The 12,995-nt window shown below is 43.6% G+C and overlaps 1 protein-coding gene across 7 annotated transcripts in view; it reads left to right on the top strand.

Annotated features, from left to right (window-relative positions):
• STARD9 (StAR related lipid transfer domain containing 9) overlaps positions 1-12,484 on the top strand; it is a 135,293-nt gene extending 122,809 nt beyond the window's left edge. For all 7 annotated transcript variants that reach the window (XM_042942255.1, XM_042942256.1, XM_042942254.1 and 4 more), the window contains 7 exons: positions 9,539-9,656; positions 9,847-9,968; positions 10,223-10,287; positions 10,455-10,657; positions 10,893-10,972; positions 11,162-11,320; positions 11,877-12,484. In XM_042942255.1, coding sequence (XP_042798189.1) covers positions 9,539-9,656; positions 9,847-9,968; positions 10,223-10,287; positions 10,455-10,657; positions 10,893-10,972; positions 11,162-11,320; positions 11,877-11,978 — 849 coding nt within the window. In that variant the 3' untranslated portion in view covers positions 11,979-12,484. The remainder of the gene's footprint in view (positions 1-9,538; positions 9,657-9,846; positions 9,969-10,222; positions 10,288-10,454; positions 10,658-10,892; positions 10,973-11,161; positions 11,321-11,876) is intronic.
• The last annotated feature ends 511 nt before the right edge of the window (positions 12,485-12,995 follow it).

Here is a 12,995-nt window from a genome sequence, read left to right as displayed (position 1 = left end):
CCAGGATCAAGTGTCGCATACTCTTCTGACTGAGCCAGCCAGGCGCCCCCATGTTTTTTCTTTTTTTTAAATCTCTCCCTCTCTCTCTCTCTCTCTCTCTCTTTTTTTTTTTTTACAATGTGTGTATCTCTCTAAAGCACATGAATGGCAGCAAAAGTGACCTGCTTTGTCACTTTTCTTCCTTAAGAATGTCTTTTGGACACCATTGCGCACCACCAAATCTGCGGCTGACTTATTCTTTTTAACAGCTGAATACTTAGTGTTTCTTTTTTCTCTTTTATTGTATGGTTTTAAATGTGATGTTTTGCATAGGTAATCTTTTCCTATGGTAGAAAAGACAAAAACTTATATATACCTATCTCTAAAGGTAACTAGGGAAGTACCCGCCCCTAGCAGCCGACAAGCCAGTCCTTCTCCCTTGCCGCCCCCAAAGAAATAGCACTGTTGTGTCGGGGGAGCCCTCCTAGAGTATCTTAATGCTCATGGAATAAAGCATATCATGCCACTTCAGGGTATCTTGGAGCTCTTTCTACATGACTGTATAGAGAACTTGCTTTGTCTCTTTTTTTTTTCTCACTACTACGTAGCATTCCATTATAAAGATCCAGTGTAATTTATGTAACCAGTCCTTCAGCTGGGGTTGATTTCAGTCTTTTGATGTTGTAAACAGTGCTACAGTAAATAACTGTGTGTATGCATCATCTCCTAAACCTACAAATATATCCATGAGGTAAATACCCAGAAGAGTATGTGCATTTGAGATCTTAATATTGACAAATGTTACCTCATAGATATACACAGTTTCTGCAACAGGTTATCAAATGTTTAAATTTTTGCTGGGCCATCTGTTCGTATCCTTTGCTCATTTCTCTATGTTATTGTTACTAGTTTCTGGAGTTCTTTAGCAAGCTAGCCCTTTGCCTAATAGGAATTAATGATATTTATCCCAGTTCTTTGTTCTCTTTTGACTTTGCTTATTGTGTTTGGGGCTATTCAGAAAATTTATCGGTTCTCCTCTTAAGTGTCTATGTTCTGATCATAATTAGAAACATGTTCTTCATTCCAAAGTTGTATAAAGAACTTCTGTGGTTTCTTCTGGAAATTGTATAGTTTTATTTTTCATATTTAAATCTTTTTTCATTTTTAAAAATTTTGTAAATTTTTAAATATTTTAATTTCATTTTTGAGAGAGAGTATGAATGGGGGAGGGGCAAAGAGAGGGGAGACACAGAATCCGAAGCAGGCTCCAGGCCCTGAGCTGTCAGCACATAGTCCAACGGAAAGCTCGAACCCATGAACCATGAGATCATGACCTGAGCTGAAGTCATATACTCATTGATTGAGCCACCCAGGTGCCCCTAAATCTTCTTTTAATTTAATTTTTATTTTAGAGAGAGCAAGCAGGGGAGAGAGAGGAAGAGCAAGAGAATCTTAAGCAGGCTTCACGCTCAGCTCAGCACAGAGCCCGAGGAGGGGAATTGATCCCATGACCCTGGGATCATGACCTGAGCCGAAATCGAGAGTCAGACGCTCAACTGACGAGGCATCCAGGCTCCCCGCCCCTCCTATTTAAATCTTTGATTCGTTTTGAATATATAAGGTATGGATCCAACTTTATTCTTTCCAGATGGCTGTTGAGCTGTCTCTTTAACATTTGATTGTTCCTCTAGACAGCTTGCCTGTGCTTCACCAGTTTAGGATGTCAACTTTTTTTTTTTAAGTTTATTTATTTATTTTGAGAGAGAGCATAAGCAGGGGAAGGGGCAGAGAGAAAAGGGGAGAGAGAATCCCATGCTGGCTCCATGCTGTCAGCACAGAGCCCGACACAGGGCTCAATCTCACTATCATGAGATCATTATCTGAGATGATATCAAGAGTTGGATGCTTAACCGACTGAGCCACATATGCGCCCCCAAAAGTTCTTTATAAAGGGGCTATTTTGAAGATTATGATTCTGACTTTGGAAGAACAACACTGATTGGCAGTGGAAGGAATCACATGTAAAATTCTTTGCATAAAAATTTATTGACTTAAGAAAAAAAGTTTTTGTATGGGCATACATTTTCCTGTCTTTTGAGTATATACCTAGGAGTTGGGTTGATGGGTCCATAGATGGGTGAAACTGTGTTTGACCATTTGAACAATCGGCAAACTATTTTTCACAGAGGCTACACTACTCTAAAGCCCCACCAGCAGTGTGTGAGCACTGAATTTCCCCCCATGTTGACCAGCATCTTTCTTTATTATAGTTGTCCTAGTGGATGTGACATGGTACCTCACTGTGGTTTTGATTTGCATTATCCTAATGGTTTTGAGCATCTTTTCATGTGTTTACTCTAGCTATTTATGTGTTTTCTTCAGATAGATGTCTTTTCAGACCTTTTGTCCATTTTATAATTGGATTATCTTTTTATTAAGTTTAATAATTTTTTTATATATTGTACAAGTTCTTTATCAGTTATATATCTGGTTTGTAACAATTGTGTCCCATTCTTTGTATTGTCTTTATACTTTTTTGGTGATGTCCTTTGAAGCACAAATGTTTTGATGCTGTTTGTTTTATCTATTTTTTCCTTTTATTGCTTACACTCTTGGTTTCATATCTAAGAAATTTTTGCCTAATCCCCGGTCACAAAGATTATGCCTATATAGGCAAACATACCTCCTATTATTGTGCTTTGCTTTATTATGCTTTGCAGGTAATGCATTTTTTTACAAATTGAAGGTTTGGGCTGTGTAAGGCAAGTCTGTCCGCCATGTTTCCAACAGCATTTGCTCACTTTATGTCTCTGTGTCCCATTTTGGTAATTCTTGAAATATTTCCAACTTTTTAATTAATATATTTGTTATGACCGGTGATCAATGATTATGACTCAAATAATGGTTACAATATAACTCTCAAATAATGGTTAGCATTTTTTATCAATAAAGTATTTTTTTAAAGTTTATTTATTTTGAGAGACCATGAGCAGGGGCGGAGCAGAGAGAGAGGGGGAGAGAGAGAATCCCAACCAGGTCTGTGCTGTCAGTGCAGAGCCCAACAAGGGGCTCGATCTCACGATCATGAGATCATGACCTGAGCCGATATCAAGAGTTGGATGCTTAAGTGAGCCACTCAGGCACTCCAGCAATAAAGTACTTTTAATTAAGTTATATGCATTGTTTATTATTATTATTATTAATTTTAGAGAGCACAGGCAGGGGAGAGGGGCAGACGGAGAGAAAGAATCTTTTTTTTAAACATTTTTAAAAAATGTTTATTTTTGAGAGAGAAAGAGACAGAGTGTGAGCAGGGGAGGGGCAGAGAGAGAGGGAGACAGAATCTTAAGCAGGCTCCAGGCAGTGCACTGTCAGCACAAAGCCCGATATAGGGCTTGAACTCACAGACTGTGAGATTATGACCTGAGCTCAAGTTGGATGCTTAACTGACTGAGCCACCCAGGCACCCCGAGAAAGGGAGAATCTTAGGCAGGCTCCACTGTCAGCATGGAGCCTGATCCATCCCACAATTCTGGGATTGTGTACCCAAGCCAAAATCAAGAGTCAGAGGCTCAACTGACTGAGCCACCCAGGTGCCCTATGTATTGGGGGTTTTTTTAGATGTAATGATAGCACACTCAGTAGATTATAATATAGTGTAAACATAATTTTTATATGCACTGGGAAACAAAACAATAATCTGACTCAATTTATTCCAGTGATCTGGAACCAAACCCACAGTATCTCCAAGGTGTGTCTGTATTTTCTTTTAATAGTTGTATGCTGGGGCGCCTGGGTGGCTCAGTCGGTTAAGTGGCCGACTTTGGCTCAGGTCATGGTTTCGCGGTCCGTGGGTTCGAGCCCCGTGTCAGACTCTGTGCTGACAGCTCAGAGCCTGGAGCCTGTTTCAGATTCTGTGTCTCCCTCTCTCTGACCCTCCCCCATTCATGCTCTGTCTCAAAAATAAACGTTAAAAAAAATTTTTTTTAATAAAAAAATAAAATAGTTGTATGCTTTTAGTTCCTAGGTGTAGGTCTTTGATCCATTTTGAGTTAATGTTTGTATTTAGTGAGACAAAATTAGGAGTTGAATTTTGTTCTTTGGCATGTGAATATCCACTTGTCCCACCACCATTTGTTAGTAACTATTATTTCCCCCCCATTGAATTGTCTTGGTGCCCTTGTCAAAGATGAATTGACCATAGATGTATGGATTTATTTCTGGACTCTGAATTTATGCCATTGAATTATATGTCCGTCCTTATGTCAGTACCACTATTTTGATTACTGTAGCTTTGTAGTAAGTTTTGAAATCAGGAGGTGTCCAACTTTATTCTTTTGCAAGATTGTTTTGGCTATTCTGAGTCCCTTGAATTTCCATGTGAATTTAGGGATGAGCTTATCAATTTCTGCAAAGAAGTCAGGTGGGATTTGGATTTTGATTTCATTGAATGTTTGTGTCATTTTGGGGTGTATTAAACATCTTAATAGTAATGTCTTTTGATCCATGAATATGAAGTATCTTTCCATTTATTCAGGTCTTCTTTGTTTTCAACACTGTTTTGTAGTTTTCAGAGTACAAATTTTGAATTTGTTTTATTCAATTTATTAAATATTTCATTCCTCTGATGCTATTATAAATGGAATTGTTAATTTCATTTTCAGTTTGTTAATTGCTACTCTGTTTATTTTTGTGTACTGATCTTGTTTCTTGTACCCTTGCTGAGTTGATTTTTTTATTAGCTCTAATAGTTTTTTAGTAGCTTCCTTAGGACATTCTGTATACAAGATCATATCATCTGCCCCTGTTGTTGTTTTCTTGTTTATTTTATTTTGTTTTTTTTATATATATATATATTTTTTTTTTTAATTTTTTTTAACGTTTATTTATTTTTGAGACAGAGAGAGACAGAGCATGAACGGGGGAGGGTGAGAAAGAGGGAGACACAGAATCAGAAACAGGCTCCAGGCTCTGAGCTGTCAGCACACAGCCCGACGCGGGGCTCAAACTCACGGACTGCGAGATCATGACCTGAGCTGAAGTCGGCCACTCAACCGACTGAGCCACCCAGGCGCCCCTGTTGTTTTCTTGTTTAATTGCCCTGGGTAAAATCTCCAGTTCAATGTTAATAGAAGTGCTATGAAAGCACACATTCTTGTTACTGATCTTAGTACTAAACCACTCAGCCTTTTACCATTAAGGATGATGTTGACTTGTGGACAATTGTTATCAAGTTGAGGAAATTTCTTTCCAGTCTTAGTTTGTTGAGTGAGTTTTTATCATAAAAGGGTATTAAATTTAGTCAAATATTTTTTTTGTAACTATTGAGATGATTGTGTGGATTTTTTCTTTTATTAATATGGTGTATTACATGATTGATTTTTGTATATTGAACTAATCTTGTGTTCCTAGGATAAATCCCAGGAATGGTGTATACTTGGTCATGATGTATATAACTCTTTCTGTGTTGCTAGATTCACCTTCCTAATATTTTGTTGGGGGTTTGTGTGTTGATATGCATAAGGGAAATTGATCTGTAGTTTACGTGTGGTTTCTTTGGTTTTCAGGGACTTATAGAATGATTTATGAACTATTCTCTCCTCTTCTGTTTTTGGAAAGAATTTGTGAAGTATTGGGTGTCAATTCTTTAAATGTTTGGTAGATTTGAAGCTAATGAAACTATCTGGTCTTGAAATTTTCTTTGTGGGAATTGTTTTGATTACTAATTCAATATCTTGTTAAATGTCTGTTCAGATATTCTATTCTTTTTTTTCCTTTTTTCAAATTTTTTATTAAAATTTTTTTTCTAGTGTTTATTTTTGAGAGAGAGAGAACGAGCGGGGAAGGGGCATAGAGAGATGGAGACACAGAATCTGAAGCAGGCTCCAGGCTCTGAGCTGCCAGCACAAAGCCCAACGTGGGGTTCGAACTCATGAGCCATGAGATCATGACCTGAGCCGAAGTCGGACACTCAACCGACTGAGCCACACAGGTGCCCCTCAAATTTTTATTTAAACTCCAGTTAGCTAACATATAGTGTCATATTGTTTTCAGAATCTATTTCTTCTTGAGTCAGTTTTGGTAGTTTTTGTCTTTCTAGGAATTTGTTCATCTATCTAATTTGTTGGTGTATAGGTATTACACCAACTCATTTATTTTTTGTTTTTTCACTGATGTAAATATTTAAAGTTAAAATTTTCCACCTGAATGGTACTTTAGTTATATCCCATAACTTACATATTTTATCTATTTTTTATAGTAATTTTGCATTTTCAGTTTGTATTTCTTTCTTAATCCAGTTCTTATGAGTTCTTAAGGACTTTTTGGTAGAAAGCCTCCTGTGTTTCCTGATTTTATTATTAATTTTTAGTTTGCTACGTGTTGATTATGAAAGATTCCAGAGAAAAATGATTTCTACTTTTTTAAGTTTATTAAGGTTTTTTCGTTATCAGTATTCCCATGGACGTCAACTTATTTATTTAATTTATTTAATTTATTCTTTTGAGAGAGAGAGAGAGAGAGAGAACACACATGAGTAAGCAGGGGAAGGGCAGAGCAAGAGGGAGAGAGAGAATCCCAAACAGGCCCCACACTTAGAGCCTGACATGGGGCTCAATCTCATAACCATGAGATCGTGACCTGATTTGAAATCAAGGAGTCAGATGCTCAACTGACTGAGCCACCTAGGCATACCTTCCCATGGACATCTAAAAATTTTTTGTTGTTTTATCATTATGTGGTCTGTTTGTTCTCTGCTGTGAGGGTAAATATGTGTCTTTTTTGTCTGATAATCTGGAAGCCTTTAAAAAATTCTTTCCATGATCATTTTTATATCTTCAAATAGTCTTTATTACTTGATTTAGCAGTGTTGTTACCTTTATAAAACATTAGGAAATCAATGTATTCTACCCTTTTTTTTCCCTTTACTTTTTGTCAGAGTATTTCTACATTGTGTATAATGTTTGCATTCATAGAGTTGTTCTTAGGCTAGATTAAATGGACTCTTCTCACTTCTAGTAATTTTCCAGGCATTTTTATTCCTCCCTAGTGATTCGTCCCCTCATAATTTCTTCCAGAAAGACTCACGGGCCCTTTCTCTTTGGTCCCTGAGTTTGTATTTGAAATTGTTTATCGCTTTTATACTTAAATGACAGAACATCTCTTGGTTGCATTCCTACGAATGAGATTGGTAGGTCAAAGGATATGTACATTTTTAAATTTAAAATATGTGGTAGATGTTTCCAAAGTATACCAGTTTACACTCTTAAATAATACTTGACCACTCTGCTTAACAGAGCGTTGCCAAGGGTTTTTCCTTCAGTCTTTGGCAGTGTGGTGGGCATAAAATACGCATTTGCAGTTCTCCTCATGTGTCTAAGATCGAGCGTGTTTTCAGATTCTTAAAAGTTCTGTGTCCTTTTGCTCCATGACAGTGTACTGTATCCACTTCTCGAGTGGGTTGTTAGTCTTTTTGGTTTTAGAGGCCCTTTTATATTAAGAAAATTATCCTTCTGTTTCATTTGAGATACCAGTGTTTTTTCCTAGTTGTGTGTTTTTATTTTGTTTGTTTTTTTTTTATTACTACCTGGAAATGTTACTTTTTAAAGTTTTTAAAATTTATTTTGAGAGAGAGAGAGAGAGAGAGAGAGAGCGAGCATGAGCAAGGGAAGGGGATAGAGAGGGGAGAGAGAATCCCAAGCAGGCTTTGTACTGTCAGAGCAGAGCCTGATGTGGGGCTCAAACTCACCAACTGCAAGACCACGACCTGAGCTGAAATCAGGAGTTGGATGCTCAACTGACTGAGCCACCCAGGCGCTCCTGGAAAATGTTAATTTTGTGTTGCCTGGTGTTTACCAATGTTTTCTTCATGGCTTCTGAATTTTATGCCCTGTTTAGGAAGTCATATCCCCACTATAATTTTTTTAACTTATTTTTTTCTTATAGTAATAATAAATTCTTTATTCCATGTATTTTTGAGCCACAAAGCATGAAGAGTTTATATTGGCATGATGTATGAAATGGGTCTCTGATCCATTTTTTTCACATGGTAGCTAGTTGTGTCATCAGTATTTATTGATTAAACCATGGATATTTACTTTTAGGAGTCATCAGTGTAGCAGGGGGAGCAGATGGAATCACTTAGGAGTATATAATGAGTGAGAAAAGAGGGCCTGGGCCTAAGTCCTGAAAGAATCCCAGAATATCGATTTTTGTTTGAGGAGTCTGAGCCAACACAGGAGAAGGAGCACTGCAGGGAGAGGTGCCAAGAGCCTGGGGAGTCAGGAAGTGATTAGGAAGGGAGAGGCTGGCTGAGTGGAAGCTCACGGAAAGGTTCAATAAGGTGGGGACTGGAGTTGGTGATCAGCTCCAAGCACATGGATGTCACAGGGACCTGGTGACTGCTGTTGGGTGGAGTAGTGAGGCAAATGTTAGTTCAAGCAGGTTCAGAAGGGAGTGAGAGGTGGGAGATGGCGAATGGTGACCGTTGTTTCAAGAAGCACGTGTGTGAAGGGTGGGAGAGCAAGGACCCCTCTGAGGAAATTTTTTAAAGGTGGGAGAAATATTTACATGCTTGAGTGCTTGTAGGAAGGATCCAACGAAGAGGGTGAGGCAGAGGCAACAGTGAAGGAGGAGATGATCAGTAGTGGAAAGTTCCCAAGAAGATGGCACAAGACTTCAATCTGAGACAGAGACACCTGCTTAAAGTACAAGAGACTATATGTTGCAGCAGAGGAATGGAGACAAGGATGGAGATAGAACTGTCTGTGTTCACCTCTTCTTGTTTTTAGCCATAGGTTAAAAACTGATGATAGAGGTGGGATGGACAGTGCCTGTCAGGTCTGGTAGAGATCAAGGTCATGTCACTGAGTTGCCGGCTGAAGTAAAGGTGGGAGGACCGTATTGCAGATCCAGAGATCATCCCTTCTGGTTCCAAATTAGGACCTTTGGCTTACTTGCTGTATGGGGTTGGGGAGGTGAGGCTCGGGGAAGTTGGGGCCTAGGGTCAAGCTTTTCACAGTCCGTTGCTTTTCCTCCCCCTCCCTCCTTCCACTTGGGCTCCAGCCATGGCCTCATTCGTGTTGCCACATGGTAGAGCCCCCAAACCCACTGAGGCTCCATACCAGGTCCTCTGAGGCTCTGTTCATTTTGATCCCTTTTGGAGCTCTCCTACAAGCAGTCTTTGATCCTGTGGCTTGAACCATAAGGAGAGATTGTCCAGGGACTGGTTTCTATTGCTCTTGGCTTCTTGGGGACATCCAACCTCCTGTAATCCCAATGGGGAAGATTTTTTTTTTTTTTTTTTTAAAGCAGGCTTCATGCACAGTACAGCACCCAGCACGGGGCTTGAATTTAAAACTGTGAGCTCAAGACCTGAGCTGAGATTGAGTTGGACACCTAGCTGTCTGAGCCACCCAGGCTCCATGGGGAAGATTTTTTTGATAGAGCCTCTATATTGGAAACTTGGGATAGTTCAGAGGCAGAGGAGATAATTCTACACAGGCTTTCTGGTGCTCTGCTTTATCTTTCTTTGCTCTGGTCCTAAACATCTTTTCTGCAGGGGGACGCACACTTGCCTGATTCCAGTGACTCCTGGATAGGGGATGTTCGGGGACATTCTGCAGTGAGGAACAGTCAACTGAGTCTGGCTGGATCCACCTGGAAGAGCTTAGCTTACAGTGAGTGGTGGGGGTGAGGGCATGCAGCTATCTGCCCGATTTGGGGACTTTGGGGGCGGAGGTCCTCTAGATCCTTAGGGAGTCATTAGCCCGAGGTTATCAGCCCCGAGTCACTGTCCCTCAGGAGGCTGTTGCTGCTCTGAGGCCTCGATGCTCATGCTGTCTCACGACCTCTGCCTGTTCACTGCAGGCCGCAAAACCTCCCTGGGCAGCTGCTGCTGCTGTCTGTCCAGCCTGTCCAGCCTGGGGGCCTACCTGTCCTCCTCCTATCAGGATTTGGCCAAGCACATCGTGGACATCTCTATTGCTGACGTGAGGAGCGATTCTGCTTGGCCCCGTGGTTCCTTTACCAGCCCTCCGCCGGGTGGGGAGAGGGAGGGAGGGAAAGGAGGGAAAGAGCAGGGCAGATGAGGGCCAACTTCTTTTAGATGAGGGTAGGGCTTCTTTGGTGGCTCTCCATCTCGACAGAAAGGGAATTCAGCAAACACTGGCCCTCGTGACTGACTAACCCAGGGGTCTGCTTTGTACCGTGCCTGCTCACTTGGGTGTGATCCCTGTGTCTGCAGGTAATGGCTGCTTGCTCAGGTAACCTGCACAACCTCTTCAGCTGCCAGCCAGCAGCTGGCTGGAAGTAAGTTCCTTCTAGTGTCTTGTCCTAACCTGTTGTCCTGCTTGTCCTCTTTCCTCCTTTACCTTCTCTGTCCTGGCTCCCTTGAGTCCCTCCCCTGAGCTGCCCCTCTGTGACCCAGGAGCCCAGTTCTCACCTCTTCTTCCTCTTCCCCACCCTCGTGTCCCCAGCCATCAGGGTGAGGAGCAGGAGGTGCATCTTTACTACAAGATGTTTTCTTCTACTCGGCATGGCTTCCTGGGGGCAGGCGTGGTTTCCCAGCCACTGTCTCATGTGTGGGCAGCTGTGAGTGACCCCACCCTGTGGCCGCTCTACCACAAGCCCATCCAGACAGCGAGGCTGCATCAGCGGGTGACCAACAGCATCAACCTTGGTGAGCCCAGGGAGGGCTTCCCATGGGTCCGGGCCAGGGGCCAGGGGCAGCAAGGGTTGGAGGTGGTCCTCTCGGGAGGCCAGGTGCTCACACGACCTCCACCGGGTGGCTCAGGCTAGGTCTGCCTGTCAGGTTGCAGAACGACAGGATATTGGTGGGCGCTCTTGAGCTGGGAAGGATTTAGGACTAGGTCTGTCCATGCACCTCCTGACTCTCCCCATTCCTGACCCCCCAGTGTACTTGGTGTGCAGTACTGCCCTGTGTGCCCTGAAGCAGCCGCGGGATTTCTGTTGTGTCTGCGTGGAAGCTAAAGAGGTGCCTGCCTCGCTGGTGGTAAAGATGTGGGAGGAAGTTGGGCTGGAGTGCTGTTGAGAGGCAGTCACTGTGGGCCTCAGGTCCTGCAGGGAAAGGAGGGTGCGGTGGGCAGGGATGAGGATGACATGAAGCCTGTCTGGCCGCACTGGAGCCTGTCCTGGTTTGATCCACTTCACTCCCTGTCCCCAGGGGCACCTGTCTGTCATGGCGGCTCAGTCTGTTTATGATACATCCATGCCGAGACCCAGCAGAGACATGGTCCGAGGGGAGATCCTGCCCAGTGCCTGGATCCTACAGCCTCTCACCGTGGAAGGAAGGGACATCACTAGAGTCATCTACTTGGCCCAGGTGATCCTTCCTGTGTGGCTGGCTGCACAGAACGCCTCGGTGTGACCCCACCACCCCGCGGGAGTTTTCTCTTCAGCTGCTCAACACCCTTCAGTGCCCAGGCCCTGTGTCCCCAGAGCTGGAGACTCAGGCTTCCTGGGCCACAGTGCGGGGAGTCAGTGGGGAATCGAGGACGGAGGAGGGGGACAGAGTAGGTCAGTTTCCTCTGACTGAAGTTGCTGTTACCAAAGAGTTCGGTGGCCTTTAGACCCTCTGTTGCTGAGTCCTTGGGAGATAGTTACGGTGAGGGAGGAGCAGCAGCCTCAGCAGAGCAGAATGAGCAGGACCCATTCTGTTCATTCTCCACTCCCAGTTCCCCAACGTGACCTTTGTCACCGGGAGGTGAAGCCCATGCCTAGATCTGAACAGCAGAGCCCAGGGGCCTGTAAACTCCGGGACCGCAGAGGAGCTTTTTGCATCGCAACAGCCTGGGTGACTACCTGGGGCTGACGTGTGGCCTGGCGTGTTCTCCCCGTCTGTACACACCTTTAACCCTTCCCTCTCTGCTTTATTTCAGGTAGAACTTGGTGCGCCGGGCTTCCCCCCTCAGCTCCTAAGCTCCTTCATCAAACAGCAGCCACTGGTTATAGCCAGACTGGCTTCCTTCCTTGGGAGTTAGCATCTTACTGTCAAGATGGTCCTGCAGAGACGCGGGTGCAGGATGTGCCAGTGATGCCAGGTGGCTCTTGTCATTCTCTGTACAGGATGCAAGGACAGGCGAGGCTCCTGGTTGTGGCTGACCAGGCTGACCAGCACTCAGACCTGAGTTGCCAGCAAAGTCCCGTCAGTACTTGGGTCACAGCTGGTGCCTCTGCAGAGCCAGGGGACCTGAGTTCCTGGCCCCAGGTGGCCAGCATCAGTGAACTCACCTTTTTGGATTCCTCAACCTCTCTTTCCTCTCCGGGACATCGTGGCAGATAGGCCGCTTGAAGACCAGGACTGGGAGTAGCCAGCAGAGCCAGGAGAGGGCAGTACTCTGGCCCAGCCCTCAGCCAGGGAGGGAAGCAAGCAGCCATTGACCGGGACTGTTCAGAATCCGTCTCCAGCATTCAGCTCCACTGCGGACTGCAGTATCGGAAAGTGCCAAACCAGAAAAACGGTTTAAAAAAACAACTGCACAAACCATTCGGAATCGTTTCTCCTTGCATTTTTACAAAATGCTTTATTATTAATTTTTACTTTTTCCTCTTCGTTTCCTTCACAGGAGAGGACATTTGGGTCTTTGCCTCAGTCAGGAGTATTGAGCAATGCTCAGTCTTGGAGCAGTCACTCCAGAGCTCAGGAGAATGGGAAAGACCACTGTAGAAGCAGGTTGGACAGATTTGAGGCCAAGGAGGGGAACCTAGCCCTTTGAGGAGGGAGGGGGGTGGGCAGCCCAATGTTGGCTGCTGACAGGGCAAGAGGAATTTCAAAGAGCTGAAAAGTTGTTTATTGAAGACTGGAGAGAAGATATGAGAACTCTTAGAGGAGGTAAGTGATTCATTAGGAGGAAATTCAGTTCTGTTCCTTCCCTCACTCAGAGCCTTGCTGCCAGCCTTCAGTGGTCCCCTGAGCGTCCGTGCTGCTGTGGTCAGACGTGCTATTCTAGGAGGGGACGGGGAATGGGCTCGGTTTTCTTGTACCTTAGCCTGCCTAA

Source organism: Panthera leo, chromosome B3 (assembly GCF_018350215.1).
Source record: "Panthera leo isolate Ple1 chromosome B3, P.leo_Ple1_pat1.1, whole genome shotgun sequence".
Lineage (NCBI taxonomy): Eukaryota > Metazoa > Chordata > Mammalia > Carnivora > Felidae > Panthera > Panthera leo.
The sequence above is the reverse complement of the archived record's forward strand: the minus strand, read 5'-3'. Positions and strand labels throughout refer to the sequence as shown.